Raw genomic sequence first — 15,216 nt, 5'->3', positions numbered from 1 at the left:
CAATATTACACCACTACATATATACAATACAACATGTATAATACCACCATACAACAATATTACACCACTACATATCTACAATACAACATGTATAATACCACCATACAACAATATTACACCACTACATATCTACAATACAACATGTATAATACCACCATACAACAATATTACACCACTACATATCTACAATACAACAATATTACACCACTACATATATACAATACAACCCACCATACAACAACATTATACCATTACATATCTACAATACAAAATGTATAATACCACCATACAACAATATACAACACTACATATCTACAATACAACATGTATAATACCACCATACAACAATATTATACCACTACGTATATACAATACAACATGTATAATACCACCATACAACAACATTATACCACTATGTATATACAATACAACATGTATAATACCACCATACAACAACATTATACCACTATGTATATACAATACAACATGTATAATACCACCATACAACAATATTACACCACTACATATATACAATACAACATGTATAATACCACCATACAACATTACAATACAATATACATGTATAATACCACCATACAACATTACACCACTACATATATACAATACAACATGTATAATACCACCATACAACAATATTACACCACTACATATATACAATACAACATGTATAATACCACCATACAACATTACACCACTACATATCTACAATACAACATACCACCATACAACAATATTACACCACTAATACTAAATACAAAATGTATAATACCACCATACAACATTACACCACTACATATATACAATACAACATGTATAATACCACCATACAACATTACACCACTACATATATACAATACAACATGTATAATACCACCATACAACAATATTACACCACTACATATCTACAATACAACATGTATAATACCACCATACAACAACATTATACCACTATGTATATACAATACAACATGTATAATACCACCATACAACAATATTACACCACTACATATATACAATACAACATGTATAATACCACCATACAACAATATTATACCACTACATATCTACAATAGAACATGTATAATACCACCATACAACATTACACCACTACATATATACAATACAACATGTATAATACCACCATACAACAATATTACACCACTACGTATCTACAATACAAAATGTATAATACCACCATACAACATTACACCACTACATATATACAATAGAACATGTATAATACCACCATACAACAATATTACACCACTACATATATACAATACAACATGTATAATACCACCATACAACATTACACCACTACATATATACAATACAACATGTATAATACCACCATACAACATTACACCACTACATATATACAATACAACATGTATAATACCACCATACAACAATATTACACCACTACATATATACAATACAACATGTATAATACCACCATACAACATTACACCACTACATATATACAATACAACATGTATAATACCACCATACAACATTACACCACTACATATATACAATACAACATGTATAATACCACCATACAACAATATTACACCACTACATATATACAATACAACATGTATAATACCACCATACAACAACATTATACCACTATGTATATACAATACAACATGTATAATACCACCATACAACAACATTATACCACTACATATCTACAATACAACATGTATAATACCACCATACAACAATATTACACCACTACATATCTACAATACAAAATGTATAATACCACCATACAACAACATTATACCACTATGTATATACAATACAACATGTATAATACCACCATACAACAACATTATACCACTACATATATACAATACAACATGTATAATACCACCATACAACAATATTACACCACTACATATCTACAATACAAAATGTATAATACCACCATACAACAACATTATACCACTATGTATATACAATACAACATGTATAATACCACCATACAACAACATTATACCACTATGTATATACAATACAACATGTATAATACCACCATACAACAACATTATACCACTATGTATATACAATACAACATGTATAATACCACCATACAACAACATTATACCACTACATATCTACAATACAACATGTATAATACCACCATACAACAATATTACACCACTACATATATACAATACAACATGTATAATACCACCATACAACATTACACCACTACATATATACAATACAACATGTATAATACCACCATACAACATTACACCACTACATATATACAATACAACATGTATAATACCACCATACAACAATATTACACCACTACATATATACAATACAACATGTATAATACCACCATACAACATTACACCACTACATATATACAATACAACATGTATAATACCACCATACAACATTACACCACTACATATATACAATACAACATGTATAATACCACCATACAACAATATTACACCACTACATATATACAATACAACATGTATAATACCACCATACAACATTACACCACTACATATATACAATACAACATGTATAATACCACCATACAACAATATTACACCACTACATATATACAATACAACATGTATAATACCACCATACAACATTACACCACTACATATATACAATACAACATGTATAATACCACCATACAACAATATTACACCACTACATATCTACAATACAACATGTATAATACCACTACATATCTACAATACAACATGTATAATACCACCATACAACAATATTACACCACTACATATATACAATACAACATGTATAATACCACCATACAACAATATTACAATGTACGTGTGTAGAGTGCGTGTGTCTGTTCCTGCGTGTGTGTCTCTTCAGTCTCCACTCTTCCATAAGGTGTATTTTTAATCTGTTTTTTAAAATCTTTCTACTGCTTGCATCAGTTAGTTACCTGATGTGGAATAGAGTTCCATGTAGTCATGGTTCTATGTAGTACTGTGCGCCTCCCATAGTCTGTTCTGGACTTGGATTGTGAAGAGACCCTTGGTGGCATGTCTTGTGGGGTATGCATGGGTGTCTTAGCTGTGTGCTAGTTGTTTAAACAGATTGTTTGGTGCATTCAGCTTGTCAACACTTCTTACACAAACAAGTAGTGATGAAGTCAATATCTCTTCCACTTTGAGCCAGGAGAGATTGACATGCATATTATTCATGTTTAAGGGCCAGCTGTGCAACAAAACTAGGGCCTGAAGGACCTGCCTTGTTGATTAGTGTTGTTAAAAAGGCACTGGTCACCCCCAAAGCCAATTCCTTCTTTGTTCGTCTTTCCTTCCAGTTCTCTGCTGCCAATGACTGGAATGAACTGCAAAAATCTCTGAAGATGGAGACTCAAATCTCCCTCACTAGCTTTAAGCACCGGCTGTCAGAGCAGATCACTGCACCTGTACATAGATGGGCTGTTTACAGATGGGCTATCTACCTACCTCATCCCCATACTGTATTTATTTATTTATTTATCTTGCGCCTATCCTTACTTGCACATTCATCTTCTGCTGATCTACCATTCCATTGTTTAATTGCTATATTGTAATTACTTCGCCACCATGGCCTATTTATTGCCTTAACTCCTTTATCTTACCTCATTTGCACTCACTGTATATAGACTTTTTGTTTTCTTTTGTTCTACTGTATTAATGACTATGTTTTGTTTATTCCATGTGTAACTCTGTGTTGTTGTATGTGTCGAATTGCTATGCTTTATCTTGGCCAGGTCGCAGTTGCAGATGAGAACTTGTTCTCAACCAGCCTACCTGATTAAATAAAGGTGAAATAAAAAAATCTTAGCTACTGTTGTTTCAACATGTTTTGACCATGACAGTTTACAATCCAGGGTTACTCCAAGCAGTTTAGTCACGTCAACTTGCTCAATTTCCACATTATTCATTCTAAGATTTAGTTGAGGTTTAGGGTTTAGTGAATGATTTGTCCCAAATACAAGGCTTTTAGTTTTTGAAACATTTAGGGCTGACTTATTCCTTGCCAACCATTCTGAAACGAACTGCAGCTCTTTGTTAAGTGTTGCAGTGATTTCAGTCACTGTGGTAGCTGAGGTGTATAGTGTTGTCATCCGCATACATAGACACATTGGCTTTACTCAATGCCATTGGTAATGGGTTATGGGTTATTGTGTGTATGAATACTGGTCAAAACTAATGGACTAATATATATATATATATATATATAGTGAATAGGGCTCCATTTGGGACGGAAAGAAAGTTCTAAGGGAGCCAGGGTGAATGCGTTAGTAAAAGACGTCACCCTAGGGGGATAAGGGCCTTACAGACATAGGAAGTTAGCTAGCTGGGCAGCCAGGCAGTGCTCAAGTCGCCATGGAGACGTGGCCAGAGAACTAGCTAGGAAGGGACACGTGAGAATCCTGGACTGTAGTCCAGGACAGGGCACTCTGTTGTGGATCCATGCTGCCAAGTCTCCCTGGTTGGCTGCTGCCTCCTGGCCTTGTGGGCACTGTGTCAGTGTAGGCTATTGCCAGGTAGTACATTCAACTGCTGTTGTTGACAGTGATATTATGCATTAGTAGTAATACCTTGCTTTTGTCAGCCTTACTGAAAATGTCAACGTATATAATATTAACAATAGAATTGGACAAGTAACTTGTTGTTTTAATGTGTTATGATTATATAAGTGGGTTGGTATACTGCAGGAGAGCAAAGCCAAGGACATACAGTGCCTTCAGAAAGTATGCATAGCTCTTGACTTATTCCACTTCCATTTTCTGTTACAGCCTGAATTCAAACTGTATTAAATTATGTTTTTCTCTCACCCATCTACACACAATACCCCATAATGACAAAGGGAAAACTTATTTTTAGAAATGTTAGCAAATGTATTGAAAATGTAATTAATGAATATCTAATTTACAATACAGTACCAGTTAAGTTTGGACACACCTACTCATTCAAGAGTTGTTTTTTATATTTACTATTTACATCAAAGCTATGACATAACACATATGGAATCATGTATTTACCAAAAAAAGTGTTAAACAAATCAAAATATATTTTGATGACCAGATGGAATGGCGTATCGCTGCAGAATGCAGCAGTAGCCATGCTGGTTAAGTGTGCCTTGAATTCTAAATAAATCAGACAGTGTCACCAGCAAAGCACCATCACACCTCCTCCTCCATGCTTCATGGTGGGAACCACACATGTGGAGATCATCCGTTCACCTACTCTGAGTCTGACATAGACATGGCGGGTGGAACCAAAAATCTCAAATTTGGACTCATCAGACCAAAGGACAGATTTCCACCAGTCTAGTTTCCATTGCTCGTCTTTCTTGGCCCAAGCAAGTCTCTTCTTATTGGTGTCCTTTAGTAGTTGTTTCTTTGCAGCAGTTTAACCACGATGGCCTGATTTCATGCAGTCTCCTCTGAACAGCTGATGTTGAGATGTCTGTTTCTTGAACTCTGACCCATTTATTTTGGCAGCAATCTGAGGTGCAGTTAACTCTAATGAACTTATTCTCTGCAGCAGAGGTAACTCTGGGTCTTCCTTTCCTGTATCGGTCCTCATGAGAGCCAGTTTCATCAGCGTTGAATGGTTTTTGTGACTGTACTTGAAATTTCTTGATTTTCTGGATTGACTGACCTTCATGTTTTAAAGTAATGATGGACTGTAATTTTTCTTTGCTTATTTGAGTTGTTCTTGCCATGATATGGACTTGGTCTTTTACCAAGTAGGGCTATCTTCTGTACCACCCCTACCTTGTCACAACACAACTGACTGGCTCAAACGCATTAAGAAGGGAATAAATTCCACAATGTACTTTTAACAAGGCACACCTGTTAATTGAAATGCGTTCCAGGTTACCTCATGAAGCTGGTTGAGAGAATGCCAAGAGCGTGCAAAGCTGTCACCAAGGAAAAGGGTGCCTACTTTGAAGAATCTCTTAAAATATATTTTGTTTTAACACTTTTTTATATATAGTGTATTTCTGTAATTAATTTGTCATTATGGGTGTGGTGTGTGTGTGTGTGGAGATTTTTAGATTCCTTTAATCAATATGGAATTCCGGCTTGAAGTCAATGGGTATGAATACTCTCTGAAGGCACTGTCGGCCTGCACATTGAATGAGAGAGCGAAGCCGACGGGCTGGCATATAGAGGAGAGGCAGGCGGGCCGGCGTATAGAGGAGAGGCAGGCGGGCCGGCGTATAGAGGAGAGGCAGGCGGGCCGGCGTATAGAGGAGAGGCAGGCGGGCCGGCGTATAGAGGAGGGGCAGGCGGGCCGGCGTATAGAGGAGGGGCAGGCGGGCCGGCGTATAGAGGAGGGGCAGGCGGGCCGGCGTATAGAGGAGGGGCAGGCGGGCCGGCGTATAGAGGAGGGGCGGCGGTATAGAGGAGAGGCAGGCGGGCCGGCGGTATAGAGGAGAGGCAGAGGGGCCGGCGTATAGAGGAGGGCAGCGGGCCGTATAGAGGAGAGGCAGGCGGGCTAACAAACTGACTGGAGGATTGTGGTCTCATGCATAGTGAGCTGTGTAATAATGTAATAGGTAGTGACGGATCACTCTGCCGTAAAGTAAGCTTGTCCTCCTTAAGGGACCTCCTTAGCCACAACAGCACAATGTGCGGTTGCACAATTGTGACCCTTGAAAGCGGTGATGGCTGCGCTCATTTGCATGGTTGTTTTGGAGCAGTTAGCTCTTCATAATGGCTAGTGTTTTAGTTGTTGGTGAAAAGGTGAAGATAGGAAATTCCATTATAAACTTTCTACTTCTCCAAACCCCATGTTCAGTCATTCATGCTCAGTCTTAGTCAATACAGTTGTCCTTGTGTTTGTCTAAAGGGGAATTATTTGTTGAGGGTGTAAAACCTCTCCCCACACACTAACAATCCTTATGACTGAGGACAGATTTTCTGAAGGTACTGAATAAAGAGGTTAAACCACAGTAGGCAGACAAGAAGATCATTGAATTGTCCTTAGGGACGTTCTGTCCTTTGAAAGGAGAAGAACTGGGTTAACATATCTTTCAAAACCCCCTCTGTTCTCTCTGCTGCTACAGTTGCCTTTTCAGTTGAATGGGCCTTTGTTGTCGGAGATGTAAATGTTTTCAAGGGTGACGTTGCTTTTTGCCTGAGGCCCCATTCATCCACAGGGTATGAATACACGAATACACAGAGACTAGAGGGTGTGTCGTTGTGTGTGTGCACGCGTGCGCTGTGGTTTTAAAACGAGAATGATTGGATGGCGCCTAGCAGCCACATTGAAACCCTTGTTGACGTCACCTAGGCCTACTCATGTGCCTACTGGGCCTTATTGCTGGCTGTTGGCCTATCTGGGGACAGTAACTTTTATCCCATTAAAAGCTGCCAACTTTGCTACTGTCCACCCCACACCATTATGTTTTGAGATCTTATTTCATTGCGGGGTCAATGGTGACACGAAGACAGATTGGCCTAGGTAAGCAGACACTCTTGAAACGGCCCGTATCATCAGGCTTATTGGGTCATAGGTCAAAATGCTGCCAGGTTGCAGATCAAAGTGTCTGCTGTGAAATCCAGCGCATGTAAGCAGTAAATGATATCCTCGTGGCAGGGCTGTAGACTTATCAGGGCCCCTGACTCTAATCACAACTGAAGTTCTGAACACAGTGATCAGTCACAGCATGCTTTGAGTGTTGCAATAATACAAGTGACTGGTGACATATGGACCGGATGTAGCTTAATGGGGCAGATGTAAGAAGGCTCTGATGGGCTTGAGATTCTTTAGGTCATTATTTACACACAAACCAGTACCTGCAGAAGAACGGCCGGGTGAAAAGAGTACAAGCTTCAAACGTCACCTTGGCTTAAAGATGTCTGGAAATCTTGAGAGAGCGAGAAATCCGAGATCAAGCAGGAGAGACTCGGAGAGAGTTTCAATCTGCCAGTGACGGAAGGGTTGGAACAGAACGATAGTCAGCCAGTGACAGAAGGGTTAGAACAGAACGATTGTCAGTCACTGACAGAAGGGTTAGAACAGAATGAGACAGTCAGTCAGTGACAAGGGTTGGAATAGAACGATACATTTAGTTATTGACAGTCAATGCTTCTGAGCTGTTGCTCTAAATTAATCCAAGCTGCAGAAGAAATGTATCGACTGTCAATAACTAACTGTATCATTTTGTTCCAACCATTCTGTCTTCGTAGTCTTTTTTCATCTGCTCTTTATTCCTGGCAGCTGGAGCCCCCTCAAGCTCCCAGTATTTTATGACTGTAGGGTAATATAGGAGAGAGAGAGAGGCGCAGAGAGGGGGAGAGAGGCAGGCACGGGCCCAAATGGGAATTGCAGAACTGCGGCAGTAGAACAGAGTACTGTAGTGGAAGCAGGGACCCCAGATAACAGACGGCCGTCTCCTAAAAATTGAAAAGCCCAACAGATTAATATTCCGGCTGCCGCTTTTAAACAATATTTCAGCACTTATGGGACCTTGGAAGTTCTATTAAAGACACGTATTTGCATGAAAAATGTGTTCCGATGACTTGAAACGTGTTTCCCCTGTTTTTAAGAAGTACTTTTAGTTCAGGCAGAGAAAGGTTAGAGTTCCAGTTAAGTGAGAAAGAACTTAAGTCCCCCCACCCCCTCTACTTCATTCCAGAATACCTACCTTTTGTCCCCCTAGAGTTTGGAACCACTCAACTGGAGGTTTAATTTCAAAGCCCCGGCCTGGCAACAAAAGTTTCCACATTTGAAGCAGAGCGGCATAGAAGAAGAAAGTTGTCTTGATTCTGGCCGCAGACGCAGCCAGCACTTATTGGAAATAGATTGTTCACTGTCATGTGTCATGTGCTTATTCTCCGAAGGAATAACATTACAAAGCTACTCTGTGTTATAGTTAGTTTCCATGCCAACTTTGAGGATCTGAGTTGGTTTGCATGGTTCTTGCAATATGATTTTAATGTGTCCTCTCTTCTGTTTTTCCCTTAGGTTGATTTGTGGATTATCTGGACCAGAACTCACCGTAGCTGTTTGAAGGACCACAATGGCTGGGTACTCTAGAGACCTGGTTCAAACCTTGCCTTGACAACACAGTTTACAATTAAATGTGAGAAAGGAACAACCATCACATAACTCTCAGCACCAATCAGGTGTTTCTGGTCTTGTTGCGTATTAAATCAGACTTCATCAGACATCACCATGCCTATTCTCAAGCAGCTAACCTTGAACCAGTCCAAGCGTCGCTCCCGGGCCGACCTGACTGCGGAGATGATCAGCGCCCCTCTGGGGGACTTCAGACACACCATGCATGTGGGTCGTGGCGGGGACGCCTTCGGGGACACCTCTTTCCTAAGTACCCGGTCTGGGGAGCCCCCTAAAGAACAAGTTCCAGAGGTCCAGCAGAGCTCCCCTGGACCCAAACCAGGCCTGCTGTCCCGAACCTTCAGGAGCAGCAAGCGCTCCCAGTCGGTGAACCGCGGTGACATGTACAAGAACAACTCGTTGGCGCCCCACGGTGGCTCGCCAAACTTTGTGAAGAACGCCATCTCCCTGCCCTACCTCAATGACGAGGACGTGGTCAGGATGGGCGGTGGTCAGCAGATGCCCAAGAGCGTCTCCTCCAGCCCTCTGAAGAAGCTGCCCGAGGTCGATGGAATCAGCAAACCAGTCAACGGTGCCTCGGCCATGGCGATGCTGGATCTGGAGTTTGACGAGCGTAACTTTGGAGAACTGACTGACCTGCCCCCATCACATCCTCGGGGTGGCGGGATGAAGCACGCGGAGTCCATCATGTCATTCCACATTGACCTGGGACCCTCCATGCTTGGGGACATCCTCAGCGTCATGGAAAAGAAGGGCTGGGAGGAAGACGACCTGGGGTACGAGGAGGGGAAGGGCAGTGAGGGCCGCGGGTCACCCCCCTTTAGCCCTCCCACCACGGAGGATGAGATCGAGGACCAGGTGGATCTAAAGGCTCCAGTCAGGCCCCCACGCACCTATCCTCAGCAGAAGGTCATGGCCGACCCCCTCTACACCCCTCGCAGGAACTACCACCCCCACAGCCACCTGGACAGCTGCTCCGTGTCCTCCTCCGGCTCTGCCACTCTTGAGGAGAAACCACTCCACCACCTGCAGGAGGGGGACACGGACAGCGCCAAGTACAGCTCTCGGGGGGCTGGAGGGGAGGACGATAAAGACTTCTCCTTCATGGACGAGGATGATGATGAGATCAGGGTGTAAAACAGAACAGGGCTGTAATGTCACCACCACAGAACCTGGTTAATAAGGACACCAGAATGTGGTTTGTGAGGTCCCCGAAGGAGACACTTATTTTTCATGAGTTTTGATGCTATAATAAGTCTGGGAGGGGTTGGGAGCACGATAAAGACTGGAAAAATCCCCACAAATGGATCTATCCTGAGAACTTCTATACAGGGACATCCTGTTCTGCTATACCTACTGGATCAGGAATACCCATACACCATCTGTTATTTAACCTTATTTACTCGTGTGTGTGTGTGTGTGTGTGTGTCCAACTGTTAATGGAAACGAAAATGCCTGTCCCATGAGTCCATTTCTCCAGCCCATTACAGAATTCCGTGTCGACCACTAACTCTCTCACTCACACACACACACACACACACTGCAACTTTGAGACACCAGTTATTGGTTTGAGGGATTCTTTTTTGTAGAACTATGATCTGTCATTATGATGATCTAATCCCACAGTTCCAATATGTCATTAAAGTGTGTTTCTCCTTATAAGGGGATCAACCCTTATATCCACTCATATTCAACATGAACCATATCCCACCATTGTCTTTCCATTCAGAGGATTTCCCTTCATGGTTACCATAGCTACAGTCCTGGCTACAGTACTAGCATATTCCTTATTGCCCATTATTAGGTAAGGGAAAACCTACCAGCGGTCATGACACTGATTGTCACATTCTTTCAAAGCGGACATATGGAGATGGACAGAGGTCACAGAGGTCGAAGCATGAACTGTTGATCACCCAGGTTGGAGGTGTAATGCGTGGGGTGTAGAGTCATGTGAGGTCACGGACTGAACTGTATATTTCCCACACTGCTTTGGAGAAAGGAAGTGAAATGTATCCCAGCATTCTTTGGGGCATTGACTGGATTGTATGTGTATGTGTGTATTGAGTGAGGTGAGATGCAGTTAAAATATTGGTTTTGTTAATGTTCAAAGGGTAAATAAAGGTCGCTTCTCCTATGTTTACTACATACAGAATTGATAAGTTGGTCTTCAGGTTCTTAATCAATGGCACAACTTGGTTGTTCATTATTCCAACCATCTGCTTTATTTTACTCTTCACTAGACATACTCTATACAGCCAACACACTCTGAAGTCCTAAATGATCAGTTAGCTTGTTTCGTTTGTTATCTAATAACTACTTCTAATAAGGGGTCGATCATATTGTGCACTGTTTTAAGTCACCATGTTGATTAGAGGAATTTAGTTAAAGGTTGGATCTTGGTGATCTTTAGTTGTTCTAAAGCCTAACGTACTAGCCTACTCAGTGAGCCAGCTTAAGCCTTAGCTTTGGAGTTGATTGGGCTAGGTTTGGGTTTGGCCGTGAGTCCATGGCACTTTAGCTTAGATCAATGGACTCAGTCATATATCCCCTGCAAGCACTGCCAAGGTGTAGCAACAGCTCACTCCCTAAAACACTAACTATTGTACACAACAAATCTTTGTTTTGTTTCCATGTAAATGTTTTAAATTAACTTTACTTATTATTAAATACAAAAAAAATTAAAATCTTGAAAATAAATGGCCTTTTTGTAGAAGCTTTCATGACCAGTAGTGCTTTTATTGTACAAATGTTTAGAAACCGATGGAAACAAATACATAACTCACAGGAGCAGAGATGGTGGTTGTGAACAAGAGAAGTGACCGTAAAGTAGACTGTCATATCTATGTGGTCATCTCTTCCCCCGTACACACCCCAGGCTTGTAGGATCAGGAGAAATAGAGGAGTTTGAAGGGGGAGGGTGTCAGTAATAGGAGAACACTAGTTATAAGTGACAATATTACCCTCCTCTCGCCATTTTGCCACGCAGACCTGGCTACTGTAGGAGCAGATTGAATCAGCACACCCTCTGGCTTCCCTCTCATTCATAAACATACTGTAGGAGCAGATTGAATCAGCACACCCTCTGGCTTCCCTCTCATTCATAAACATACTGTAGGAGCAGATTGAATCAGCACACCCTCTGGCTTCCCTCTCATTCATAAACATACTGTAGGAGCAGATTAAATCAGCACACCCTCTGGCTTCCCTCCACCCTCTCATTCATAAACATACTGTAGGAGCAGATTGAATCAGCACACCCTCTGGCTTCCCTCTCATTCACAAACATACTGTAGGAGCAGATTGAATCAGCACACCCTCTGGCTTCCCTCTCATTCATAAACATACTGTAGGAGCAGATTGAATCAGCACACCCTCTGGCTTCCCTCTCATTCATAAACATACTGTAGGAGCAGATTGAATCAGCACACCCTCTGGCTTCCCTCTCATTCATAAACATACTGTAGGAGCAGATTGAATCAGCACACCCTCTGGCTTCCCCCCACCCTCTCATTCATACACATACTGTAGGAGCAGATTGAATCAGCACACCCTCTGGCTTCCCTCCACCCTCTCATTCATAAACATACTGTAGGAGTAGATTAAATCAGCACACCCTCTGGCTTCCCCCCACCCTCTCATTCATAAACATACTGTAGGAGCAGATTGAATCAGCACACCCTCTGGCTTCCCTCCACCATCTCATTCATAAACATACTGTAGGAGTAGATTAAATCAGCACACCCTCTGGCTTCCCCCCACCCTCTCATTCATAAACATACTGTAGGAGCAGATTGAATCAGCACACCCTCTGGCTTCCCTCCACCCTCTCATTCATAAACATACTGTAGGAGTAGATTAAATCAGCACACCCTCTGGCTTCCCCCCACCCTCTCATTCATAAACATACTGTAGGAGTAGATTAAATCAGCACACCCTCTGGCTTCCCCCTCATTCATAAACATACTGTAGGAGCAGATTGAATCAGCACACCCTCTGGCTTCCCTACACCCTGTCATTCATGAACTTAGTTGGCTGATCGGTCGGTAACCAAACCAACGACTCATCCATTCATGAGTCATATGTTTGGGAAAGGAAAAGACAGGCACGCCTGTTCCCTTTCCCTTTAGATTCCTCCGACAGTATTTGCATCCCAAATGGCACCCTATTCCCTATATAGCGCACTACTTTTGACCAGGGCCCATAAGGCTCTGGACAAAAGTAGTGCACTATATTGGGAATAGGGTGCCATTTAGGATGAATGAAGTGTGACTATAGGTCCCCCTCCCTCTCATTAATTTGGTCAGATAAAAATCGAATCTGTTAAAGTAAAGAAGGAAGTCCCTGCTCATGCCTTCCTGGATCCCTGAGTATTGTCGCGTTCAAAACAACTGGGAATCTCTGAACTAAGTCTGATTGGGAAAATAATTTTGAACAGTCATCCAAGTCGGAAACTTGGGCAACTTTCTAAAAGTGACTTTATTTTCCGACCGGAAGATAATTGATGTTGCGATTTGACCTAGTTTTTTCCTCAGAGTTCCCAGTTGTCATAATCTATTGACTTCATGCTTGAGTGAGAGAAAATTACATTTGTGCCATATGTGACACTGGGGATCACTGTTTTTGTTCCCTGTTATGGTGTTGGTTGGTTGTTTGGAGGGGGGAACACATTATCCAATGGTATTAGGTCAGGGGAGGAACCTAATGCCAGGCAGGATGTGACATCACTCAGCCATATGTTCATGCTATGTATGTTAGAGTTCCATGTGTACATGTCTGTATTAAAGAGAGATCGGTTCAGAGATTAAAATGACCAGGTGGAAATGTGCCAAGTATGTATGTAATCATCCTCTGACATGTCATATTGAGTCTTGATGTCTGAAGGAAACATTTACGGGCTACAGCAGTACAGGGAACTTAAATCTCAGGCCTCTCACGCTGTTCGTTTGTAAATGGGCCAAATTTAGCATTTCTTTGTTATGTTCTTATTGTTTTAAACTCAGTTGCTTGTTCCATTGTTGTAGAATATGTCTATGGAAAGTGGGTTAAACTGTTGCAATCACTTAGTTGTTCTTCACCAATGCTGGGACACTTTATAAAGAACCTTTTAATTTTCTATCAAAGCACTCATACCTGTCCACCCCCATTTTATTTGCTACTGAAGTGAAGTAGATAAATACTAATGGTGCCATCCATGATGGGGGGGGCAGGTATGAGGGGGAGAAAAGAGTCATACAAGGGGAAGGGATTGTGAAAAATAACTGGTTTAAAGGTTCAGCTGGAGAGTGTTTCCTTTTTTTCTACTCTGTGGCTAGTTTTTATGCCAGGTATGTGCTACTTTTCTTTTTCTTTCTCATTCTACTGTGTATATATATATATATATATACTGAACAAAAATATAAATGTAACATGCAACAATTTCAAAGATTTCACTGAGTTATAGTTCATGAGGAAATCAGTCAGTTGAAATAAATTCATTAGGCCCTAATCTATGGATTTCATGACTGTGGAGGTCAAAGATACCTTAAAAAAACGGGCCTCAGTATGGGCCGTCACAGTATCGCTGTACATTAAAATTTCCATAGATTTAAAATGAAATTAAATCAACTGTAGCTTATGCCTGCCCATACCATAACCCCACCACCACCATGGGGAACTCATGTTCACAACGTTGACATCAGCAAACCTCTCGCCTACACAAAACCATACACGTGGTATGCGGTTGTGAGGCCGGTTGGACATACTGCCCAATTCTCTAAAACATGTTGGAGATGTCTTATGGTAAACATTTAACATTAAATTATCTGGCAACAGCTCTGGTGAAAATTCCTGCAGTCAGCATGCTAATTGCATGCTTCCTCAAAACTTGAGACATATGTGGCATTGTGTTATGTGCACATTTCAGTGGCCTTTAATTTTCCCCAGCACAAGGTGCATCTGTGTATTGATCAGGCTGTTTAATCAGCTTCTTGATATGCCACCCCTGTCAGGTGAATGGATTATCTTGTCAAATGAGAAATGCTCACTAACAGGGATGTTAACAAATTTTTGCACAAAATTGAGAGAAATTTTGTGCGTATGGAACATTTCT

The 15,216-nt window shown here is 41.3% G+C and overlaps 1 protein-coding gene across 3 annotated transcripts in view; it reads left to right on the top strand.

Moving 5' to 3' along the window:
* LOC115112861 (cdc42 effector protein 4-like) overlaps positions 1-14,326 on the top strand; it is a 46,888-nt gene extending 32,562 nt beyond the window's left edge. For 2 of the 3 annotated variants that reach the window (XM_065012623.1, XM_065012622.1), the window contains exon 2: positions 9,015-14,326. In XM_065012623.1, the coding sequence (XP_064868695.1) occupies positions 9,225-10,265 (1,041 nt within the window). In that variant the 5' untranslated portion in view covers positions 9,015-9,224 and the 3' untranslated portion in view covers positions 10,266-14,326. Of the gene's footprint in view, positions 1-3,369; positions 3,851-9,014 lie in introns of those variants that run through there. The other variant, XM_065012624.1, reaches the window with a different exon arrangement.
* The last annotated feature ends 890 nt before the right edge of the window (positions 14,327-15,216 follow it).

The sequence above is a fragment of the Oncorhynchus nerka genome, linkage group LG28 (genome assembly GCF_034236695.1).
Source record: "Oncorhynchus nerka isolate Pitt River linkage group LG28, Oner_Uvic_2.0, whole genome shotgun sequence".
In the NCBI taxonomy this organism is placed as follows: Eukaryota; Metazoa; Chordata; class Actinopteri; order Salmoniformes; family Salmonidae; genus Oncorhynchus; species Oncorhynchus nerka.
This window is presented reverse-complemented; position numbering and strand designations above follow the sequence as displayed.